At 36.3% G+C, this 23,900-nt stretch overlaps 3 protein-coding genes across 5 annotated transcripts; 2 read left to right on the top strand and 1 right to left on the bottom strand.

Annotated features, from left to right (window-relative positions):
* The first annotated feature begins 1,031 nt into the window (after window positions 1-1,031).
* On the top strand, window positions 1,032-7,475 carry LOC135638514 (uncharacterized). Of its 2 annotated transcripts, XM_065151648.1 has the most exons (7): window positions 1,032-1,190; window positions 4,112-4,204; window positions 4,529-4,559; window positions 6,737-6,763; window positions 6,839-6,968; window positions 7,049-7,133; window positions 7,212-7,475. In XM_065151648.1, the coding sequence occupies exons 1-6, from the start codon at window positions 1,038-1,040 to the stop codon at window positions 7,101-7,103; spliced, it is 489 nt and encodes a 162-aa protein (XP_065007720.1). In that variant the 5' UTR covers window positions 1,032-1,037; the 3' UTR covers window positions 7,104-7,133; window positions 7,212-7,475. The 2 variants fall into 2 exon arrangements, with proteins under 2 accessions (XP_065007720.1, XP_065007719.1); XM_065151647.1 differs by having other exon boundaries at window positions 7,049-7,475.
* A 1,395-nt stretch (window positions 7,476-8,870) lies between these two features.
* On the top strand, window positions 8,871-20,498 carry LOC103985628 (novel plant SNARE 13). Of its 2 annotated transcripts, none has more exons than XR_671741.3 (10): window positions 8,871-9,286; window positions 11,152-11,244; window positions 11,431-11,524; window positions 11,607-11,644; window positions 16,829-16,926; window positions 18,744-18,823; window positions 18,900-18,956; window positions 19,418-19,502; window positions 19,610-19,684; window positions 20,098-20,171. XR_671741.3 is itself a non-coding variant. In XM_009403384.3 (10 exons), exons 1-10 carry the CDS (start codon window positions 9,210-9,212, stop codon window positions 20,191-20,193), a joined length of 801 nt encoding a protein of 266 aa, XP_009401659.2. In that variant the 5' UTR covers window positions 8,872-9,209; the 3' UTR covers window positions 20,194-20,498. The 2 variants fall into 2 exon arrangements, 1 of the variants encoding a protein (XP_009401659.2); XM_009403384.3 differs by having other exon boundaries at window positions 8,872-9,286; window positions 19,418-19,510; window positions 20,098-20,498.
* A 980-nt stretch (window positions 20,499-21,478) lies between these two features.
* On the bottom strand, window positions 21,479-23,606 carry LOC135638737 (S-adenosylmethionine synthase-like). The gene is made up of 2 exons (XM_065152065.1): window positions 23,457-23,606; window positions 21,479-22,915 (listed from the first exon to the last, which is right to left on the bottom strand). Exon 2 carries the CDS (start codon window positions 22,903-22,905, stop codon window positions 21,715-21,717), a length of 1,191 nt encoding a protein of 396 aa, XP_065008137.1. The 5' UTR covers window positions 22,906-22,915; window positions 23,457-23,606; the 3' UTR covers window positions 21,479-21,714.
* Window positions 23,607-23,900: the final 294 nt, after the last annotated feature.

Raw genomic sequence — 23,900 nt, 5'->3', positions numbered from 1 at the left:
ACTGTTTGTTGCTTTCTCAACAGCATGATCATCCAATTCATCTAACATTTGTTCTTCTTGCTTCAGCATTGATTGGACACCTTGACGTTGGTTGACCTGAAGATTATATAGGGATGAAATTGAGGTTAAGTTGTGCTCTTCTTTTGCAATCTTTCTGCGGCTTCTTTATAAATCCAAATGGTGAATTGGACTGTGTACATTAAGCTTACACATAGATTCGGGCTGAGGTTTATCACTTATACAACAATACACTAGATTTATCGCATATATAATAACACACCAATTAATCTGAATATTCAACAGATATATCTAATTATTCTGATGCCTTAACAATCTGATAAACTAGACATTATTCTTGTCTCTTTGTCTTTTTGTCCATCATCTTTGTCGTCATATGTATTTAGGAAGCTGTAACATGAAAATGCGTCCAATTATTTCATTAACATTACTAATCTGCAAGATGAATAAAAAGTTGCTGACTAAGTGTCGATGCAAGACAATATGAAGATTATGTTGAGCTTAGATGAACATAAGTCTAAATATGTATACAGTGTTTAATGTGTAGATTGATCTTTTCATAGCAGATTAAACGTTTATAACTTATGATTAAATCCTTATCAATGAGAGCATGTCGTACAATGTTCTTTCCTAATCTATCTTTTACGTGGCGCTTTGTCTAGCCATTGGATCTTAAGTTACGCCTCTAATCACCGTTCATTTCTGTCCTAAACCCATCTGCGTTTGTCTTCTTACGGTGGCGCTTCATCCTACACACCGGGCATCACGCAAGAGCCGTAGGATCTTATGTTGCCTATCACACCGTTCATTTCTATCACGAACCCCATCTGCATTGAGACAGACACGAGTTGACTGACGACTGGACGAAATGCCGCCTCGTGACGGACGACCAGATGACGTGGCGTACCTTCTGTCGTCAGTTAAGTCGTCCCGCAAAGCAGATCACTCCGAGGAACCCCAGTCCCTGGCACGATCATAAAATTATTTTTGATCTTGATCAAAAGCGATGGACGGTAGAGATGAAGAGTGGAGGATGGCTTAACGGTTTTGGAAGGACCTGGCCGAGAGAGAGAAGAGAGAGAGAGAGAGAGAGAGAGAGGGAGAGGATGCGGAGCGACGAGGCGAGAAAGATTCTGGGGTTCTCGCCAGACTCGTGCCCCACCCGCTCTGAGGTAAATCTGATTCGCTTCTTGTCTCCCTCTCTCGCCCCTCTCGGATGATCAAGTGTCTTCGTCGGCGTTTCCTTCAGGGTTTGCTTTCTGATGTTCTTGATCGGTTCTAGAATACGATTCTTTCCGTCTTTAGTACTCAGATCAGATGTAAATGCCGTTGTAACCTAGGCCGAAAGTTAAATGGAATCTGGAGAGGGAATTGCCCTACGGATCTTTGCTGATTGTTAAGCTCCGATGAAGGGGACATACTTCTTTGGGAAACAAAAGATCAGACGTAACAGTCGTCCTCCTTTTTCTTTTCTTTTGAGAAAACACCCTTTCTGAAGTCGTAAAATCTCGAGCAATACAGGGTTCATAGTATTTGGTTATCCCATATGGATCTTGTGGTTTTATCAGTGAGCTCTCAAAAATGTCGAGTTGGGGGCAGCAGTAGTAGTCATGATCCCCGTTGAACGGTAAAACCGTCACTTGCACTTGCGTGCTTAATCATCATAGGGTCGCTAATCTTGATAGGTAATTTTAGATGCATTGAAGTGATATTTGACAATTCTAGCACTGACCTTGGTATATAATATTAGATATTACAAGATACATTCTTCTCTAGTTTATGATGTATCATGCTTGGCAAGCCATTGGCAACAGGAATCTATTAGCATTAAGAAAAGGAATAGCCATTGTAGGCAATGCTATGCAGTCCATACACTGACAAAACTGTAACATATCTGGAAATTGAAATGGTTGTTGAAAGGTTAACCCCTGTTATTAACATTTACGTACAGATTCTAGTTGAAATGGGTGACTTTTGGTCCTAGATACAATATGATAGTTTCAAATATTCTAGCGTTGGCCTTTGTATAGGCTACAGAGTCCTTAACATAATTCATGTTATTGACTGATTCTGGCCAATTTTAGTTGATTTCACAGCATCAATAGAAAAAGTTAACGAGAGGAGTAGGAGGAGGAGAAGAAGAGAAACCAAGATAAATGATGAAGAATCGACTATTGAGTATGAAACAATAGTGATGGAGCCACTGTTTTACTTTTGGGTGTCACATATATATTTTCTGTTTATATCCTCTATTCATTATCATGTAAAATAAAAAATAATATAATATAAAGAGAGAAAAAAGTGAACAATAAAGAGTGGTCCTTGACCTCCTGGAAATGGAGGGTGCTATCATAAAGAATGCAGATGTCAAAGGATATTAAAATAGTCTCAATTCTTTTATCTTTATCTGTTGTTGCATTAACATATACATGCATAGCTATTAGTGAAGAATCTATGCTAAAAGTCATGTTTGTCATTATCTTTAAAGCTACAGGTTGATAAGTTTAAATTATGCTTTATAATGATATATAATAGCTATGTACTATAGTAAATCATTGTATGATATGATTAATATTTATACTTTATTAAAGTTATTTTTTAATAAATTACTTTATATTACTTTTATTGTTATTTTACTTTTTTTTTGTCTTTTATGTTCAAGTTTTCCATGCACTTAGAAAAAAATATCTTATGAAATATGAAGATAAAAGAATACTCTGGCATAAAATGTTTTAATTTCTTAAAAAATCCTTTATTTATTTTAAATTAATTCTCAGACAATTTTGGTCCCATCAGTTTGATCAACCAATCTCACTTAATCCCGATCTTGTTATCTCTTGCCTTTCCCGATGGGTACAAAATTTTAGAACTATGGATATTTGATTTTTTTTATTTTCTGGTTTATGTTGCATAATACTTTCTAAACAATTGGCAATTGGGATCCTTCTATACGAACTATAGGGATAGCCATTTAATTGAAAGCTTTGTATATAAGCTAAATTTAATGGTTATTGTTACATAAAAAATGTTTACATAATGAGTACTACAAAGTTAATGAACTTCAGTCACATAATCGGTCATTCTGAAAATCCTATAAACTATTTAAATACTGTCAGGCATTGATTCCTCTATCTAGCATCTTGAAAATGGACTTGCTCCAACATTTTACTAAATTCATATGGTGGTAGGCATCAATATCTCTTACTGAGGTCCTGATCATGCTTTTATACAGTTGCATTCATACATTAAGGCAGCAATAACCAGTCGGTATTGCTAACCACTGTTCGAGCCCTATAAATTCATCTCATCATTATTGCATAACATGTTCACTGTGGTTTATGCAACACTAGCATGAGCCCTTAAACTTTTAGAGTATCACCCAGGGAACATCATGACAATGAACCCTCACCAAATCACAGATACAAATACTGTATCCCATAAAATATGTTGTAGTCGTGTGTCATGTGATTTCAGTTTGATGGTTTCTTTTATAACCCTTCTGTAACTTTATTGTTTTTGATGAGGCATTCTGGTACAATGCAAGATTATTGGAGTTGATTCTGATAATTGTGTTCTATAAGCATCTAGGTTTTCTAGACAGAATATCTCACAGGTGGTGAGCTTTTTCAAAATGCTACCTCCCATTATTGTTTTATAAGTCTCAAAGGTTGTGAGTTAAATAAACAAACTCTTTTAACATGTTCATGATTCATGCTAGGATGCATTGTAATGTTGGAACTTTCTGTAGCAACAGTCAGAATGATCTGGTCATATGTTATGACAGCATATAACCAATCCCACATTGTTTCTTATCTTCATTTATTGTCACACTCTATGCAATCAATTAGTATCATGTCACCTTTTTTTTTGTGCAAGCAGAATCAATGAATTTGTGCAAGTGAAAGTTTGAAACTGCTTTACGTTTTATATTCTGCATTGTTAATTGTTTTGTATTTTCTTCTTTAGTTCCCTAGTGCTGTCTGAACATGATCATTTATATATCCATGAAGAATAACAAATTTATGTTGAGAAAGTGATTTTCTGGATTAGTTTGTGTCATATATGGAACTCCATAAGTCACATGTGGTTGCAGATTAAGGCAGCATATAGAAGGAAAGCATTTGAGTCTCATCCTGACCTATTTCCAGCACATGAAAAATCCCAAGCTGAATCAAACTTTAAGCTGGTACTTACTTCTAGTGCTTGTTTTCTTCTTCATGCCAATAAGGTTCTTTTCTTTTATTGTCTTCATGTTTTTTTTTAATCTTAGGTCCATTAGTAAAGCTATTCTTGATGTTGGTGCTTTGTATTTTGAAATTCTAGAGAAGTTTTAAGAAAACAAGAAGGTATTAACATGCATAGAATATTTTTATTCTAGGAATCAGTGTCATTAGATATCATGAAGTTTGATTGATATATTTCTTTCAAACATGTGTTGTTCAGCTTTATTCTTTACCTATATAGGTTGTTTGTTATTTCTGCAACTTATCATTTTAATCCTCTCCTGTAGATTGCAGAAGCTTATTCATCTCTGGGGTCAGGTAATTTTTTTGTTTAATTATAATTTTATGCGTTATAATTTACAAACTCCCCTAGTTGCATAAAGTTTAGTGATATCTATTGGATATCAACTGTTGTTCAATCATATTATGGCAAAAGGTCGATTACAATGGATAATAAACAACTAATGGATTTTTCTTTGCAGTTACAACTTTCTAAGCTTCCATTTTAAAATTGTGACTTGGTTACGCAAATTTTAGTGACACTTATTTGAATGTATTATCACAATATGACCAAAGTTCGATGAAAGAGGACAATAAACAACTATAAGGTTTTTGCTTTATTGAAGATATAGCTTTTTAAGCATCCATTTTTATGTTGTATGGCTTGGTTGGCTTGGTTTCCAGGCCTGTTTCAACAGTTTTTTAGAGGTTTATAGCAGCTGTTTGTTTGAGGGTTAGCGAGCAAATGTTTGTTTCTGTTAGCATTATAGAAGTTTACATCAGTAAACAAGAAATTGCTGATGGCTGGTACCTTTTGCTCGGTCACAACTGATGCTGAGCAGAATTAGTAGAAAAAAAGAGTAAATTTGAAGGCCGAAATTGCTTTATACAGCATGTAGACGAAAGCATTATTCACTCATGCCCTGATTCCTGATTCTGGATGAGTGACAGCGTAACATAGAAGATATTTGATATGCAAATATAAACAATCAGCATACTGCCTGCAACGATAGATTATCAATAGGGGTCCCATCGGAAGAGAACTATGACTTCCCTCTTGAGAACTGCACACGTCTGGAGAACATATGAAGAAAATATGTTGCTTACCAAAGAGTTGTTAAAGCACGGTTGGGCTGCAGGCAGCAATTATAGCTCATAATATGGTAGGATTAAAAGTCAGTTAATTAGGTGACATATGATTAGAACTAATTGATCTGTTACCAGCTTAGGCCTGTAGAAGTTTGGTTACAGTTTATTTATAACAAAAGTTCACTGCTTATTAACTGATTTTACAGATCCAAATATGTAAAGTATGTTATTCCTTATAGTGTCAATTTTAGGCTTACTACACTCATCATCAATTTCTATATTTCATCATGTTGACTTTATCTTCAAATTCACTAGCAGTGGCCCAAGACATAGTTTTGTTTGACAAAAAGATGCAGCAGGAGGTAGGGAGGTTGAGCGTTTAAGTCCATGAGTTGGATGGGTGGAGAATCCCCTCTCCTTTACTTTTCAGAGCTATAATTATATGGGGGTCCCACTCGCTTGAGAGAGAAAAAGAGGAAACTTGTGGGATTCCTCAAGCTTCAGTTCTCTTTTCCATTAAATTCTACCCGCGTTACTGCAAATCATCCTTGTGCTGGCTAGATATTTGCTTCTTTTGTTTTTGGTTCTTTAGCTACAGACAAGAAATAAAAACAGCCGTGCAAGGTCATCGAGTTCCTAGCGCCCATGTTTTTGGTTCTTTCTCCATGTCTACCATAGATCCGATTCATCCAAAGGCAGTTCCCTAGGTAGGAAGATAAAACAAATTTGTATAGTTCTAAGTTCTAACCAAAGTTCTTAATCTCTTCACTTCTGTTTCAATTTCCGTTCAGCAGCTATAATTGTTCTCCTTTATTTCATAGAACTGTTTACATTGGATCTATACCACGCTAGGCGATATATGGAAATATATATTCAAAATCTGGAGTGCACAGGAAAAGCTTTTGCATAATCAGTGTTTATGTATTTGATTCTTTATTATAATAGATGTTCTTGTATTATGCTATCTTGAAAAAAGACATGAGAATTTTGTTTAGAAAAGAAATAAATTATGTTAATAATTAATGAAAACAAATTATTGTTTTATGGTTATCATGCCACTGGTTTTGATACACTGATTTCATCATGTGATGTGTGCCAGCAAAAGAGGCAGATAAATGTCAAGAATGTCAGGTAGTTTCAGTAAAAGCAAGATATGGATGTTAAGGTGCTCTTTTCTGTATGTCATGAAATGAACCTCTTTGGAGGATCTCTAGTCTTGTCTGTAGGTATAACCATATAAGCATCTCATTTCATCATTGATCTGTTTTGGCATTATTTATCAGGTTAGAAATATACCCTAGCAATGGTTCTCTGACTAAATTTTATGTGCAACACATGATAAGTTGAATTATCATCTATATCGAACTTATGTGATCAAATCTTTCTACTGTTCATGGTTATGACAGGCGCAAGATCAAGGAGTCCATATGGAGGTAAAATTTAGCTTTTGTCAGTTTCATATATTGCATTAAGTTGCATTGATTTATGGAATGTTCATGTTTAACCAGCTACGACTGTGCGAGTTGTGAGGACTGGCGTTCCCATGGGGTATGGAAAGGGCAATCGAGCTCTGATAACCATCCCTTTTCTCCTCCTGATTGCAGGAACTGTATCCTTTGCCGGCTTAAATGCAGCGAGGTAGGTGAACTTTCAGCTGCCGTGGTTCTACACCTGGACTTCTGTCTCTCAACTGTTTGTTCTTTCCTTGATTTTCTCAGGGCATATAAAAGGCAAGAGAAGATGTGTCCCTCTTACAACCCATTTCTTCCATAGACCACTTCACCGGACAATTGGTAGCAAAATGTATAATTGTTTGTGTACATACTGCACATATATAACAATTAAAAGTCAGGTTTAGGGTCATCGAGCTTCATCAAACAGGTCGGGTGCTTTGGATGAGATCTTGCAGACACAGAGTGATAGTGCAATAAAATGATGGAACACAGATTTTTCATCAGTTATATGTGTCATATGAAAAAAAAAAAAAAAGCTGCACATTACAATCCTGTCTCAAATTAAGCCACAGATGGACAAGGAGACATTAATTGGAGAATGGAAATATTTCCTATGTTGTAGTTACACCAATATTAAAATATTGTATTAAACAATGTACAAACTTTCAAAGTGATGATTATCTTCTGACAATAGTGTTTGAAATATTTGTTTTTATGTTTTTCTTAATTCATGGTTGACAACTGAAGCCAAATAGATACAAAAGATATTTTGTAAGTTTTCTAAATTTTGATTATGAAAGAAAATATATTATCGCCTATATCTTGGTTATAGGCAGTACGACAGTGAGTTGGAAACTCAAGTTCTAATCTACTATTGCACTTTCAATCACCGAGGTGGAATTCATGATACTAATTGAAGCCATGAAGAAAGCAATTTGGTTGAGCATGATTTTTCCGATCAGATGTATCATAATAGAACCAAACATATTAATATCAGATAGATATGCTGACGAAGACGCATCTTCGAGCTAAATTTGCTTGAATTTGGTCAACCTGTATCGAGTTTTGGTTTAATGCTCTATGAGATAATTTTGGTAGAAGAGAAATAAAGTTTCTGAGCTGAATAAGACACCAAATTTTCGTTATGGAGGAGAATTTATGAAAAATCGACTCAAATCGGAGTCAAAATTAGGGCTCCAATATGTTGACCGATGCCGTTCACCATGGCCGTTATCGCTGGTCTGCACTCGCGCCACTCACCGCGGTCATCACCGTTGCCCGCGCTCATGCCACCCACCATGGTCCTCGCCGCTGCCTGCGATCCTCGTCGCAGCCCGCACCACCACCCTCACGCATGTGCATTTCATGCTTTAGCCCTCACAGCAGATCATGCTCGCGGGAGGTGAGGGCATAACAATAATATAATTTTGATATTATTGTTACTTTCTGTTTTGTTGTATTTGGATAATTTTTTTTAGTATAAAAAATTATTGGGTAAGGATTCCAACCTCCACCTAAAAATAAATATGGGTTGGAAACACTCCTTACTAATATCTTACTAGCAAACAAATTATAGAATGACAATTGGAACCTCAAGCTCATGCAAATGGGTTGGTTACATCACCCCACCATAAACTAGTATTTCTATACTCTTTCATCAGGATTGGAACAATTAATGAATTTGATTGGCATCACTAGAAATGATCAGTATGATTAATCGAAAATTTCTGAATTGATGTTGATACAAGTGTGCTCTGAGAATCTTAATATTTGAATTAATATACATGTATTTTAAAGAATATATATAATTCCACCGAGGCAAGAGAGAACAGTGCGATGATAGAGGCGGTGGGCGGCAAGTCCCTCTCACACGCCGACCCCACCGAGCCACGTATCGTTGGTCCGGTGGGTCCCATCAACAAGGCATCTCACCCGACCCGACGTTCCCCCATCCTGTACCCAACGATGCCGCACAATTATTAGCTTCATGCAGCAAATTTCACCGTATGATCTCCATCAGACGACCCACAGATGCGGGTATTGGTCACTGAGTCGCGCTTATTATCTGACGTCGTCGGCGTCGTTGAAATTGAAACGGAACACTAGAGATGAGTCTTTGTTTGAAGAACTATGCGATGCCACGACTTGACGGGTTTGATTTGATTTGATTTGATTTGATTTGGGCTTCCGAGGAAGCGAGTCTTCGAGAGAAGTTTCTTCCTCCCTCCGCTTCTCTCTCTGCTGGGAGAGGGATTTCGATCTGGTCTTTTAGAATTCGAATCTTTTGTGGTGATCTTTCTGCTCGTGATAGAGGAGGCGGAGAGGTTGGTTTGATCCGAGGAAGCTTAGTGATTTAGAGTGGTTCCAGGCGTTGGTATCCAGGGGCATTTTGTGCTACTGGGGTTTTTTATTTCTTGCGAGAGGAATGGCGAGCGATCTGCCGATTAACCCGGAGCTTGAGGAGATCGATAGCAAGATCCAAGACATCTTCCGAGCTCTTCAGTAAGATCATTCGCCTGTTCCACTTTTAGTCGTTGATTTGATAGCTCTGTTTCTCCGAATCCGTTCACATGCTTCATTAATTGGTGTAGATTCGTCCTTTTCTTTTGAGAAGTGTATGTAATGTGTTTTTGTCAAATGTAAATGGGATATTGGATTGTCAGATCAGCATTCAGCAGAATTCGGATGGATCTTTGTTCTTTTAGATCTTATGGCGGTTGAAATGTAATGTGATTCGAAGAATTAATTTTATCTTTACTGGATCATGCTGGCTATATGTTTTGACTTTGACCATGTTGAATTCGTGTTATTTGATAAAAGCAAAAAGAGGAACAAGGGGACTTGAAAATCACCTTGAACACACTGGTTTTGTTTATACGGAACTTTTATCATAAACACATGCTAAGTAGTGAAAATGGTTACCGGGAGCATTCATGTTTGTATCACAGGGCAGATCTGCATAATACTATGGGAAACTAGATGTTAAGGATCCAATTATATGAAAAAAAAACTTGGCACTAGATAACGACACTAGCTCTGCAAGGAAGAAACTATAGCTGCAGTGGTGGTTTTGGCACTATAAATTTTCTAAATACATGGCAAGAACTAGTGGGTATATAAAAAAGGCAAGTGCTTTTTGGTTTTCTAACAGATTGATAACCTAATTTCAGTTGGCGGGAAGGAAAAAATTTTGGGTTTGTAGAAATTGGTAGAGGAAACAAGTTTTCAGTCATTTAAAATTTACAATTCACAGAAATGACAACAGTTCAGTATTTATTATACTGAATTTCTTGAAGGTGAACACCTTTTGGTATAGCTTAGTTGGTATTGAACAAATGGAGAAAAGCAAAATGGTGCTGGAATTGGTCAAAATACCAAATAGATGAATACCATGTGTAACTTTAAAAGTTTCAGTTAATCAATGATGTGTAATGTAGCTTACACTTGGAACAACATTTATAAGAGTTTAAGCTAAAGGCAATAGAAAACAAGGGGAAAGAATCAACTTCATCTATCTTGTGTTTTTATTTCCTATTAAGGTGATAACGTGTCTTCATGCGGACGGGAGGAACTTTTTTGCCTGTAATACAGTAAATTTAAAACTGATTTTGTACTGAGGATATGTTATGTTGCAGAGTGAAAAATGATCTTAAATAGTTATATTTTGGTATTGCTAATGACATGCATGTTGCATGGAATTTTAGGACCAGAGTCTACTAATTTCAATATTTCTCAGGAAGGATCAACATTAGTTTTCTAGGTGTTTACATCATCATGACAAAATTTATATTTGAGTTTTCTTCTTGAAATGGCAGTAAGAAACTGTTTTCCTCTCAAAGATCTATAAATTTGTTTATTTATGATTAGAGTTCACATTTTCTTCTTCGGCTCCTTTAATCTTAAGTTATTTTTTTCCTTGAAGCTACATGGTACAACTTACTTTTACTATGCATGGTTAGAAATGTCATCACTGGATCGTGCCCCTTCACAAAAATTATATAACCGATCTAGTAAATTCTGATCATGTTGATCAGTATTTTTTTCTCATACTCAAGGTTTGTGGGATGACCTGTTTCATTGTTATTGTATTTTTCTGTACTTAAGGATACTCTTATTTTCCTTCATTTCCATTGAATTTTTGTTAAATGCTGCTTCGAATTATCAATCCTCATTCCATTTGTTCATATTTTGGAACTGGTTTTTAAGTTTAATGCTTGCTTCAGTACAAGAAAGTAGAAACTTGATGAATTCCTTGCTGTAATTGGTTTACTGACCATTCAGTACCAAAGGCAGAGCCTGGGAAGTCCCTGTTGAGAATTGATTAATACTGACAATTACTTTTCCTGCGGATTCTCTGCACTTGGCAGGAACGGATTCCAGAAATTGGATAAGATTAAAGACCCTAATAGACAGTCTAAACAGCTGGAGGAGCTCACTGGGAAGATGAGGGAATGTAAGCGGTAGGTGTTTATTTTTTTGATATACAAGCTGTGGTTTTCATATCAGTGGATACAAGTAGCTTTCTTGTCGACAGCTTTACCACTTGCTTTTATAGTAATGAAAGGTGACCTACTTCACATGTTTAGTTTTTGTCACCTGAAGGGACCTTTAATGATTTTACATTATTGGAATGTTAACCTTGGCAGGTTAATTAAAGAGTTTGATCGTGAACTTAAAGATCAGGAGAGTCGAAATCCACCAGAGGTTAATAAGCAGCTCAATGAGAAGAAGCAAACCATGGTGGTTAATTTGTTCCTTTGTTCTCGCATTTTTCTTTAGATTCTTTTGTTAATTTTAACTAATTTCCACTGCATTATCACAGATTAAGGAGCTCAACTCATATGTGGCTTTGAGGAAGACGTATGTTTTACATTATTTTTTGTTAATATTTCTTCTTTAGCCTTGTTTTTCTGATAATTTATTTTCTGTGACTTCACAAACATCCTTCTCAACCATTATGAGCTAGAACTTGGTAGTGTGACTTGTTGTCTAATGTTGAATGTGCTGCCCAATTTGTGAACTCTTTATGTGTGAAAGCTAGCATTTCCCTCGAACGTGGTTTACCAAGCTCCAGGTGTAGATTTTGACATTGCAATTCATGTGATTTTTATCCTCCTTTTCTTAGGACCAATTCAATTACTCTCTTTTGTTTGTCATAGCAGTGCTCTAAAGGAAATAATGGTTCTATAAACCTTCCAAAAGATAAATTGGACTGCCAATATGACACAAGCATGTTTATATTTTTACTGATTGTTCATACATATGCTCTTCAAAATATGAGTATTTGCTGATGTATCTATCAAGTTTTTGTATTTTCTTCAACACCAGTCAAAACAAATTGTATTTCTGGTTATGCCTCTCTGTAGAATTGCTGTGAACAATCATCAAGCTGACTATCATATAAAAATTCTGATTTATTTTTATTTTATACAGTATTCTAGAATAATTAGAATACCCTTGTTTAGTTCCTGAATTGTTTTTAAACGTTAGTCTATCTCAGAATTTTTTTCGATTGTTTAATTTATTGCTATTTAATTTATCTTCTATGCCAAAATGTTAAACGCTTTCTTGTTCTTTAATGGTAAACTTTTATTGTCTACTCACAGCAGATAGTGCAAGGGTGCATCTGTGCAAATATTACATATTCATTCTGAATGGTATGCATGCATCTTCAAAATTAACAGGGCTATAAACACAAATACTCAGCACTTGTTTTTCTTTAGTTAGTGGATTTTGTTTCTCGTCAATGTTAATTGTTATACAAGTAACGTAAGTGGCAGATGACTGAATTGAGTCTCTATTCCAACAATCCACTTTGGTACTCAAAAACCTATAATTAATAAACACTTAAACTGTTGGTGTATTTGTTGGAAAAAGATACGACAAAGAAGAGGATAGAAAACATTATGGAAACAAATAACAAACACAAGATCAAGAATACTTTAGGAAAGATATTTAGGCTTGAAATGTGTATAAACACTTTCCTAAAAACGATATTTGCACCCTCTTCTCAATAAGATTGCTCTGGGTTTGATGCAAATAGTTTTAGTGGATATGACAAGCCTTTAGAAGATCTTTATTGAGCAAACAATAAAGAATCTTCTGAGAGGAATTAGAGAATGTCTAACTCAATCACTTAGAGAGTAAAGAAGAAGAGCATGAAAGAGTTGTATATGTAATTTACCCCCAAATAGCTATTTATAGATATTTTCTCAAAAGACACAACCTTTGAAAATTAACTATTTTCTCAAAAGACACAACCTTTGAAAATTATAATTATTTTCTCAAAAGATATGACCTTTGAAAAATAACTACCAAAAAATAAAAGAAAACACCTTTTCAAATAAATCTTTTGAAAAGAATTTTTTTTTCTTTTTAATTTGAACAATTTATAACAGTATTTACTATGCAATCAAAGAGTTTTCTTTTAAAAATAATCTTATTTAGTGAAGTAGAAATCCATATGAGTAAAATAGAGTAAATCAAGGCTTGAACTACATTCCTTTGACTTGGATTTCAATTGACTTGCATCATAGATTATGTCAAAAGGGTTTATGTTTTAGTCAACATACACAAATGGCTTATTTGTTTATTAGAGATTCGAGGTTGTCTAGATCCTTAGCACGATTGCTATTTATTCTCTCATATATATATATATATATATATATATATATATGTGTGCGTGTGTGTGTGTGTGTGTGTGTGTGTTTAAAGTTACATCTCATGAGAAATATCACATTGGGTACCTTTCTGAGCTATACCATTCCTAAATTTCTATACGGGAGCTCTAATCATAGGGATAAGGTTGAAGTGATATTTCATTCTATATAATATATTAATCAACATGGATATTAGTTTGCTTCCTAGTTAATCAATCAGGTTATTGTTATCACATTAAAATTTTCTTGTAGGATCATGTTGAGTTTGCACTATTAGAATACTCATTATAGCCTAAGTGCATCCCCTTGATGGCACCAGGGCCATAGTCCTCCCATATTGAACCTTTATTAAGATAACTGAGCAATATGATGTTTATTTTGAATGACTAATCATATATAACCAAGCATGCAATAATAAATTAGACATAATATAATCAATCTCATAGAATATGCTAGTGTTTATGATTTCATGTTAATGCTAAGAATCATCCATATGTATAAATATTATAAAATATTAAGAAAATTTTGCTAGGCATCTTACAAATGCATACAGTTTTCCAAAAATCTTTCACTACAAGATTAGTATGTATTGAAGCTCCCAGAACTTCATAGCGAAGATCATCCATTTATTTGTTAATAATCCTAAATTAAACCATCATATCATACAAGCTTAAGCAAATTATGCTTTTTCTTATATTGCACTTTAGCATAAATATGACATATGACTTTTTTTATGCTTTCATATCAGATATTTAATAAAATAAAATTTGATCACTACTTTTATTACTGTTTTTGTCTTTTAATTGCCACATTTTTAAGGATAATAACTGATGAGTATTAAAATTTCAACTTGCAATCATACATCACATCAATAAAATTAAGTAATTATGGCAGTGTGATTACACGATATAAATAAGTTAACAATGCAATACAATGTATTAAGCTCAAGCTTTGCTAAAAAATTCAACTAATAGTTGAATATGATCAAAAGATGTTAACTAGCAAATGTCGAAAAAATAAATATGTATTTTTCAATGATATATTAAACATCGAGAAAAACATGCTACTAAATATTCCAAGAACTTGCATCAGTGAATTACTTCACAGGAACCAGAAAATTCTTAGGTGCATCTTTTGAGCTTTGACGTCAAGTTACAACTACAAAGGATTCAACAGTCAAATGTCAGAACAAAAAGGAATAGGGAAACAATAATGTCAAATCAGATAAATGCAGACAGAATGATGTTAAATCATATCATTCATATGTTGAAAGCCTTGTAAACCTGGAAAAATATTTGATTAATGGAAACAATGTCTTTTCCACGTGTATGAAACACATTCGGGAGCACCAAGCTAAAATATCATTAAACCAGTACTAATTCAATTACTAAAATTACATCAAAGTATATATACTAGTCATCCTTATGAGCAGTTAAGTTTATGTATGATATGCCACCTTATGAGGCATTCATTAAGCTCAAAGCCATCAATATCCTATGTGAAGCAACAGCTAAACATTAATGTCCAGTACGTTGCATTCATGTCATATCTAAATAATGAAATAAAAAGTTGAAAGCTAAAGATATACTACATCCAGGCATGTATAAGGACCATTCAGTGGCTCCAGCCTATGTTCTATTACATATTTTGAGTGTTAAAGGCCATCTGAAGTTATGCCATCCCTCTTCACTATTCTTTTTTGGTCTTGAGAAGACCTTCACTTTATCTGTAATTTGATATGGTATATTCCTTGCATATTATGTTTATGGTATCTGATAAACTGAATAGATCCAGAATGTTACATAAAAACAAAACTTAAAGTATTCCTTGATTAAACCTTTTTGTTTATTCCTCTTCTGACCACTATTTTAAGCCTTTGTGCTATGGTATACCATAGTTCATGGTATTTGCCATTTCCAATATGATATAAGACCAACTTTATATCAGGTATCATTCAAGATCAATTTGATTTGTCTGATTTTATTGGAATCTACTAAAACCAATCCAACTCAACCGAAGTTAGCCATGATTGGTTAATTCTAATCAATTTTTCATAGCCTTGGAAGAAGAAATAGAAAGAAAGAAGAGTGAAAGGAGGGGCAGAAGTTGAGGGAAGCTGAATCAAGAGAGGATTAAAAAGAATCTTGTGACTATGACGGACTGCAAAATAGCGTGTGAGACATTATTTGTTACAATCATTGCATTTGTTATTTGTTGCAATTATTGCATTTGTTATCTCATAATTTATACGAAGTTTATTGTCCATCACCATATAAGACAAAAAGGAAAAAAATATATTGGAAAGAGGAGGAGAGGGTTAAAGTAGCCCTAACATCTCTAAAGAAATGGATGTTTTTATGAAGAAGTGAGATGTTATAAAATTTGAAAATAATCCCAAATTTCATGCTTGCTCTCTTCAAGTAAAGCTTTTAAAATTATTTTTACATTACCTTGTATTCCATTTGCATGGTGATGGCAGTATTGTGATCACAATAGGGTCGATCACTATCCTAAAGGTAAGGGAAGTAGTTTTGGATTTTTTTCATTTAACTTACAATATAGTTATTTGCTACAGTAATTTATTTATATATGATATGATTATTATTTATTTTTATAAAGTAAATCACAGTTATCTTTTGTGATTTGTCCTCCATTATTTTTCAGATTTGTTTATATTTCAATTTTATTTGTTTTTTAAAAGTTAAATATCCTATGAAATATGAAGGTAAAAGAATATTCTAAAATATTATACTTTAGTGTAGGTAAAAGAATATTTTAACATATTATACTTTAATGTATCTCAAATTTTATTTTGTATTTTACTAATTTAGAATTTTTACTAGAAATACTCTAAACTAACAATATGTCTTTTTACTGCCGACCCAAATAGTTTAAAGCTTATGGCTTTGTTGTTGTTGTACTAATTTATAATTTGTATTTAATTTTTCAACTTCAAATTATTTTCTCAGGTAATCCTGATCCAACTGATCATGCTGATCCCAAATTGTATTTATCGTAACCAATCCCAATCCTGATATTGGTCTTGCAAACTATGTGTAGAATATTTGTTATTGTCTACAATACTTGATGTCTGACATCAGATTTTCTGGTCCTAAATGCTTGTTCAATTATAAATTGCATCTATTGTGTGGTTCCAACATCATCTTTGTCTACCTATCTCATACTCAATCAATCTATTTATTGCATCCTTGGTTGTTCCTCTTTCCGTAATGTTGATCTTTTTGTCATAAGGTTTCTTTCTTTGTGCACTATGTAATGAAATTTTGCTTGATAATCTCTCATATCTTTCATGTGGTGAACAAATCTCATTATCTTTCAGTCTCTTTTTGTTGATCTGAGTGCCTTCTGAATTCATGGTTTTCAGGTTCCAGAGTAACCTTGGTAATAAAAGAGTTGAACTCTTTGATATGGGTGCTGAAACTAGTGATGCTGTAGCTGAGGAGAATGTTAAGATGGCTTCAGGTGATCTCTTCCTCTGAAGCATCATTTTACGAGGGTACTTCAGTTTAGCATATATGTATATATTGCTTTTTAGTGTCCAAAAATTTCTTAGTGCTTTCAAAGTAAATAAAATAGTTTAGCTCCAATTGGGATTTTTGGATCAGTAGATGGCCAGGAACACCCGACAAGATCAAGGGAATTGGCTTGAGATTATTCAGAAATATAGAATAGTCACAAGCATGGGGAAATGTTTATATTTATGTAATTAGTAGAATATTCAGTCATGGGGAGATGGAAGAAGCCTTTGATGCATCTAGTAGAAGTAGGGCTTGTTCTTTCCATCGTGCATTGCTATTTTTTCAAGGACATGCTTGCATCTTAGTAATCCTATCTTGAGTTCTAACGTAACACTCATGTTTTTATCCCTGGAATTTAAGCCAAATTGGAATCATTGCATGCTGATGATCCTATGCATTTACTTGTGAGAAGCATGTGTAATTGAGAACATGGATAATTTGGATTCTTTTAGGTGGAGTTCACAATTAATGTGATTTAACTTTTTTGTAAGACGAATAGATTTAAAAAAAAAAACTTGGATTGTTTTTTCACAAGTATACAAAAAAACTTTTTTGTAAGGTTCTCCATACCGTATCGTACCGGCGTTTCGACCCGGGCTCGGTACCGGTACGATACGGTATACCGCTCGGTACACTCAAGTGTACCGAGCACTGTACACTGCTCGGTACGGGCGGTCCACGTACCGCTGGCCTGTCGGACCGGTATGTACCACCCGTACTGGGCGGTACAGTCCGGTACAGCAAACCTTACTTTTTTGCTTCTTTTGTTAGTGAATAACGAAAAAGGATCATCCACTTTTAGTATAAGTATTGTCAAACAAGGAAGTTGCGTAACCTAATGGTTTAGTTTTTTATAGGTGACACTAGTTAGGGGCATGAAAAAATCATACAGTTTTATGTACTGTAGATAGGGGGTGAATACCTGGCAGGTTCTGTCAGGATGTCAGTCAACTTAAACATGACACTTCAACACTTTCTAAGTTTTTGTCCCAATTTGATTTTTAGTTGGTATTTTCCCAATCCTAAAGCAAACCAACTTTGTGTCACGTCTATTACATATTTGGGGTTGAGCTACTTGGGTTCTGGATAACTAAAATGCAGGATTTCAAAAGTATAAATACAAAAGTAGTATTAAACAAACACCCATGTAATATTGCCAAACAGAGTTGGATATAGGTTGAATTTGGATTGCTCTTGGGTTAGGTTGACAAACCTAATCCAAGCAAAGTTGGTGTCACCTTTAGATGTCCCTGCCCATTCAAACCGAAGTTCCAGTATTTTCAAAAAAGACTAATTTGGTCCATTGAGTCAGTTGCATCAGGGAAGTTAAGGTGGACCCAACCCCAGTTGCAACCCAAAATCCTAATTGTAGTGATATGCCTTTTGGCAAGTGAACCAATATAGAGGTGCTATGAAACTTAAATCCGAGGTCCCATTATGCTCAGAGCTGCTATTTGATCATGTACTATTGTGCAAAATTTTTCAAGTGGCTTATTTTATGAGACGTTGATGGAACGTGTAGGATTGATTTCATTGTGAACGTTAACTAACACCAATGGACAATATTTATGCAAGGGCATGACCCATTGTCTGATTTGCTCTAAACATACAACCTTGTTTCAGGAGAGAGTGCAAATTGGTTCTCTGTAGTCACTTATATGATTTGCTATGAATTAACAGTTTCCTTGACTATTCTTTGAGAAACTCATGGTTACCATATAATTTTCGAGCTTATTTCCTTCATATCGTCTTATATTGCAGATATGTCTAACCAAGAACTAATTGATGCTGGAAGGAAACAGATGGATGAGACTGATCAAGCTATTGAGCGCTCAAAAATGGTCAAGCACTGGTCCTTGTGAAACTTCTCAGTTATCATTTACTTTCTTTTTTTCACATAAAACATTGTACTTATAGGTTGTTGGGCAAACTGTTGAAGTTGGAATTCAAACTACTGCAAACCTTAAGGGCCAAGTAAGTCTCAAAGCACTTATGTTTCAAGCAGATCAAAATTGACTTTAATAATTCTTCCTAATATTTTTTTTCTCTTGTAAAGATAGCTTATGCTGGAGGGTTAACGTGTAGATAGATCATATGGATTTGGGCCAGACAAATGTCTCTGAGCCCAACTCAGTTACAAATTTTGAATCAGGAATATTATTTTCTTAAATGGACTTCTTTGCTTTTGCCAACTTATCTTTTTGTTATTTGTTCAAGGATAGTTTTATCTTAGAATTTTAACATGTGGGTTGGCTCATGAATTTGGGTCCAGTATGTGGCTTAAAGCCTTGAACCCAAACCGTCGAAGCTTGGGTAAAGCTATTGAATAGTCTTGAATCTTTGGATGCAAAAGCTGGAGTGTGTTGAGATCTCTCTTTTCCTTGTCTTCTTTATAATTAAAATTTCCACCGGAGTTAAATTCTGTACTTTTTCAGACAGAACAAATGGGTCGAATTGCTAATGAGCTGGACACTATTCACTTTTCCATCAAGAAGGCTTCTCAGTTGGTGAAAGAGATTGGTAGGCAGGTTGTCCCTTTGTCTTTGTGATTTATATTTTTCTTTCTGTTCCAGTCTTCCATGTATTTTCCTGTTAACCTATTCTAATTGCTGAAACTCTACTTTCAGGTTGCTACTGATAAGTGCATCATGTTTTTCCTATTTCTTTTAGTCTGTGGTGTAATTGCGATCATCATTGTGAAGGTACTTTTTCTTGCAACAGTTAAAACTTTTTCATGTATGTTATTTCATTTATTTTGAAAAAGGAATTTTATAATCATATTCCTGATACTTGGCAACAATAAAACTTTCATTTAATACTGCGGGTTGGTATAATACTGTACCTGCTAGAAGACTTGACTACTAACTTTAAATTAACATTTAGCAGCTTTAAAAGGAAAAAAAGGTAACCACAAAAGGATTTATTGTCATACTAAATATTCGGTAAATTCTTTGACATTTCACCAAATAAAATATATCTTCACAAAATATCTTGATCCATGTAACTTCAAAAATTTGTTGGCCATCTCTCAATCATAAACAGTTTTATGGGCACAGTTGCTCAGTACATGGGATTCTAACTAATGTTATTTGACTTTTTATTTCCTGATTTGTAGATAGTGCACCCAAATAACAAAAACATCAGAGATACACCTGGATTGGCACCTCCAGCTGGGAGGAAATTGTTATCATTAGAAGTTCTTGGAAATTGACAGTAGCTTTGATGTCTGGTTGAGAGTCTGCTTCCGAATGTTCACGCATCAGAAGATCCTGAGCTTAAAGTGCCATATTTGTGATGTTTTGTAATAATTTTTTGCCCTTGTATATGATGTCTTTGTTATGATTGTTCCCATTGTGATCATACGGCCTCCATATTCATCATAGTTTGAGATGTAGATGTCATTTGCTTCCTTTGGCAGGATCTCCCACGTCCTTCTCGTGTATATTTTGTAGAGAATGAAATGTCACATGGATCATGTAAGCTGTTGGTGTGAGTGCTTTCGAACCTTGTTTCGTACTTTTTGTCTATTGCATCTCTGGGATTGTAGGATCAACCTTTTGTACACCATAAGATACATATTCTTTCAGGAGAAATTGCCATTCTAGATTTGCAACCTTAAGTGGGCTCCTCGATTTCAATGAGAACTTGCATTTCTCTAACCTGCTTTTTTACTTTCTTTTGGATTGGTGCCAGATGTGTGGAAGAGCTGTTGCAAGGATTAATTTGCATGGATCGCGAAGCTTACCCTGATGTCCTCAGGTACTATTCTTCTCGTTTTTTTTTGTCTCAGATATTTTAGATAAATGGGTTTCTTCGATGGGGCAACTTAGGGATTTGAAAAATAAAAAACAACTCCTTTTGGTAGAAACTGAAAGAGAATAGTTTTATTGGCAATCAAAATTTGGTTTAAGATTGAATGGAAGAGAAAGTCGTATTCTTAACTAGTTCAATCTCTTAAGTTTTAGTTAAAAAGTATATTAGAGTTGGTGTATATTTTGACATCACTGGGGTTAAGTCAAGCTCCAAAGGGCCATCGTGTCCTTGCCTGCCTCTGGTGATCGGTGGGTGGTGCTTATCCCAAACCACGTCGAGTCACATGTGAATGTTGTTCGAGTCGCTGATATTTAAGACATTTACGTCTTCAACTCCACAAGAGGGTGGGAGTTTAATTTTGATCATTTGAGTGTCCTGAAGTCAAACTTACTGGCACAAATTAGGGTGATTAATCTTACATCACCAATCTTTAAAATGATTAGATAAAATACCAAGTTAGTTTAATCTATTAAACAATTTGACTTTTGCATATTAAATCATTCTTGTTTAGGATAGGACACCAAATGCCCTATTTATTTCTTCCATCGAGGCTTAAGCCACTGCATTATTATACATTATCCTTTTTGACTTCCTTACGTATGTGTAATGTCATTAATGTAAAATATTTATTCTACATGGAACTTTCTTACCATCAGCGCACGGCTTGGAGTCAATGAAGCCAGTATAAAACCAGATTAATAGAATATGGATCAATAACAGCAAATTCTGAATTGATCCTTCAAACTTACAAAATATAATAGCAATAGTTTTCTTCTTAATTTTGACTCTAGAAAGAAAATGGTAACTTAATGCTTCAAAAGTTCTCTACTTGGTCTTCTCAGCTCATAAGATCAACCAGAACATGATAAGTAGGTGGAAATAATGTAGTTCTATCACAATTAAGATAGGTGGATGAAGCCTAGGCTGCAGGTTTCTCCCACTTGAGGGGCTTGACAACCTCCCAGGTGAAGTCTGGGTCATCCCTGCCAAAATGCCCATAAGCCGCAGTCTTAAGGAACCTGCCATTCCCTCCCCTTTTCAGGTCCAGGTTGATGGTGATCATCCCAGGCCTGAAGTCGAAGTTCTCCTTCACAATCCTCAGGATCTCCTTGTCTGGGATCTTGCCCGTGCCATAGGTCTCCACGAACACTGACAGTGGCTCAGGGACGCCAATGGCGTAGGACACCTGCACAATGCAGCGGCGGGCGAGCCCACTGGCCACGATGCTTTTGGCTGCCTGCCTCACAATGTAAGCACCACTGCGGTCCACCTTGGTGGGATCCTTCCCAGAGAAGGCACCACCGCCGTGTGCTCCCCACCCACCGTAGGTGTCGATGATGATTTTGCGGCCGGTGAGCCCAGCGTCGCCATGAGGGCCGCCGATGACGAAGCGGCCGGATGGGTTGAGGTGGAATATGGTCTTCTCGTCGATGTACTTCTCAGGGATAACCGGCTTAATGACGTGTTCCTTGAGGTCGGCGGCGATCTCGTCGTTACTGACGGTCTCATCGTGCTGGGTGGAGATGAGGACGGTGTGGACGCGGACGGGGACCATGGCGCCGTGGTCATTTCGGTACTCCACGGTCACCTGGGTCTTGCCGTCGGGGCGCACCCAGGGGCAGGTGCCGTTCTTGCGGACCTCGGTCAGGCGCGCGCCGAGCTTGGTGGCGAGGACGTGACTGAGAGGCATCAGCTCAGGAGTCTCGTCGGTCGCGTACCCAAACATGTGACCCTGGTCGCCGGCACCGATCTCCTCGGGGCGCTTGGTGAAGTGGCCATGGACGCCCTGGGCGATGTCGGGAGACTGCTGCTCGATGTTGACGAGCACCTTGCAGCGGTCTGCGTCGAGGCCGACTTCATCGGAGACGAACCCGATGTTGCGGCAAGTCTCGCGGACGATCTTCTCGTAGTCAACGTTGGCCTTGGTGGTGATCTCCCCGAAGACCATGACCATGTTGGTCTTGGTACAGGTCTCGCAGGCGACCTTGCTGTCGGGATCCTGTTCCAGGCAGGCGTCAAGTACGGCATCAGATACCTGATCACAGAGCTTGTCGGGGTGCCCCTCGTTCACGGATTCGGAGGTGAACAGGAAGGTGTCGCTGCCGGCCATCTTCTTAGAGCTGGATAAACGCAAACATAGCAGATCAATGGACAATACCCCCCAAAAGATCTGAAAAATCACAAGCCTGAAATTTGACCAAGTAATCAACCAGATCTGGAGGATGTTTTGAACCACTAAGACGATCAAAGCACATAAAGAATTCTTAGATCTAAAACCAGCGGCACCAATTGGCCGAGGACCAGATCCGGGGCGAAAGATCCAAACTTTGCGCACAATCTCTCTTGATTCTTACGTTTCAAACAGAAGAACACTCGAGGAGCATAAGGATGCAGCCAGATCCCGCGATCTTCACCAGAACAAACACAATATCGAACCAACAAACGAAACCACAGCATATCGATGAAATCTGAGTAAATCTCTACAGAAGAAGCTTAGAAAAAGCAACGACGCATGCTCCCATCCACATATAACAGAAGAACAATAGACAGAGAAAGCAGATACTCCTGATCCGCTCATTTCAAGAGGGCGGGTGGGGGAAGCTCTCGCAATCAAAGAGTCTCACACGAAATCATGCGCTACTAGGAAACACGAGGCGATACCTGTGGATCTCGAGATCTAGCTCGCCTGAGGATGGAGATCGGATGCGACCAAATGGCCCGCTTTCTCCTCTGCCCGAGCTCGAGATTTATAGAGCGGCGATCGACGACGTGCTTGTTCAGGGACCATTGCCGACCACAGGCTGAGGGTTCGATGATCTGACGGTCCATAATTTTCTTCCACCGCACTCGTGACCACTGCCACGTGGCCAACAAGTGACGGAAGAAGAGAAGACACAGAGAAGGATCGCCCAAGTCAATTCATTAAAAAGACACGTGTTTTTTTTTATTTCCACGTGTATTACTATTCTTGGTCAATTTTACGTCATCTCATTTTAATTTATTATCATTAAATATTTGGGCGAGGAGAGATTAATTTTGAGTTAATCCATCCAACTTATCATAAAAACAACAAGTAAAAAAAAATTAAAAAAATCATATAAATAT

This window comes from Musa acuminata, chromosome BXJ3-5, assembly GCF_036884655.1.
Source record: "Musa acuminata AAA Group cultivar baxijiao chromosome BXJ3-5, Cavendish_Baxijiao_AAA, whole genome shotgun sequence".
In the NCBI taxonomy this organism is placed as follows: domain Eukaryota; kingdom Viridiplantae; phylum Streptophyta; class Magnoliopsida; order Zingiberales; family Musaceae; genus Musa; species Musa acuminata.
This window is presented reverse-complemented; position numbering and strand designations above follow the sequence as displayed.

What these genes read in the sequence shown, in the direction of transcription:
- LOC103985628 (XM_009403384.3), top strand. Translation starts at nt 9,210, where the DNA reads ATGGCGAGCGATCTGCCGATTAACCCGGAGCTTGAGGAGATCGATAGC. An exon ending in GACATCTTCCGAGCTCTTCA is followed by an intron (nt 9,287 to 11,151) that starts GTAAGATCATTC and finishes TGCACTTGGCAG; the next exon opens with GAACGGATTCCAGAAATTGG. An exon ending in TGAAAGAGATTGGTAGGCAG is followed by an intron (nt 19,511 to 19,609) that starts GTTGTCCCTTTG and finishes CTCTACTTTCAG; the next exon opens with GTTGCTACTGATAAGTGCAT.
- LOC135638737 (XM_065152065.1), bottom strand. Translation starts at nt 22,905, where the DNA reads ATGGCCGGCAGCGACACCTTCCTGTTCACCTCCGAATCCGTGAACGAG.
- LOC135638514 (XM_065151648.1), top strand. Translation starts at nt 1,038, where the DNA reads ATGAAGAGTGGAGGATGGCTTAACGGTTTTGGAAGGACCTGGCCGAGA. An exon ending in TTATTCATCTCTGGGGTCAG is followed by an intron (nt 4,560 to 6,736) that starts GTAATTTTTTTG and finishes TGGTTATGACAG; the next exon opens with GCGCAAGATCAAGGAGTCCA. An exon ending in ATCAAGGAGTCCATATGGAG is followed by an intron (nt 6,764 to 6,838) that starts GTAAAATTTAGC and finishes ATGTTTAACCAG; the next exon opens with CTACGACTGTGCGAGTTGTG.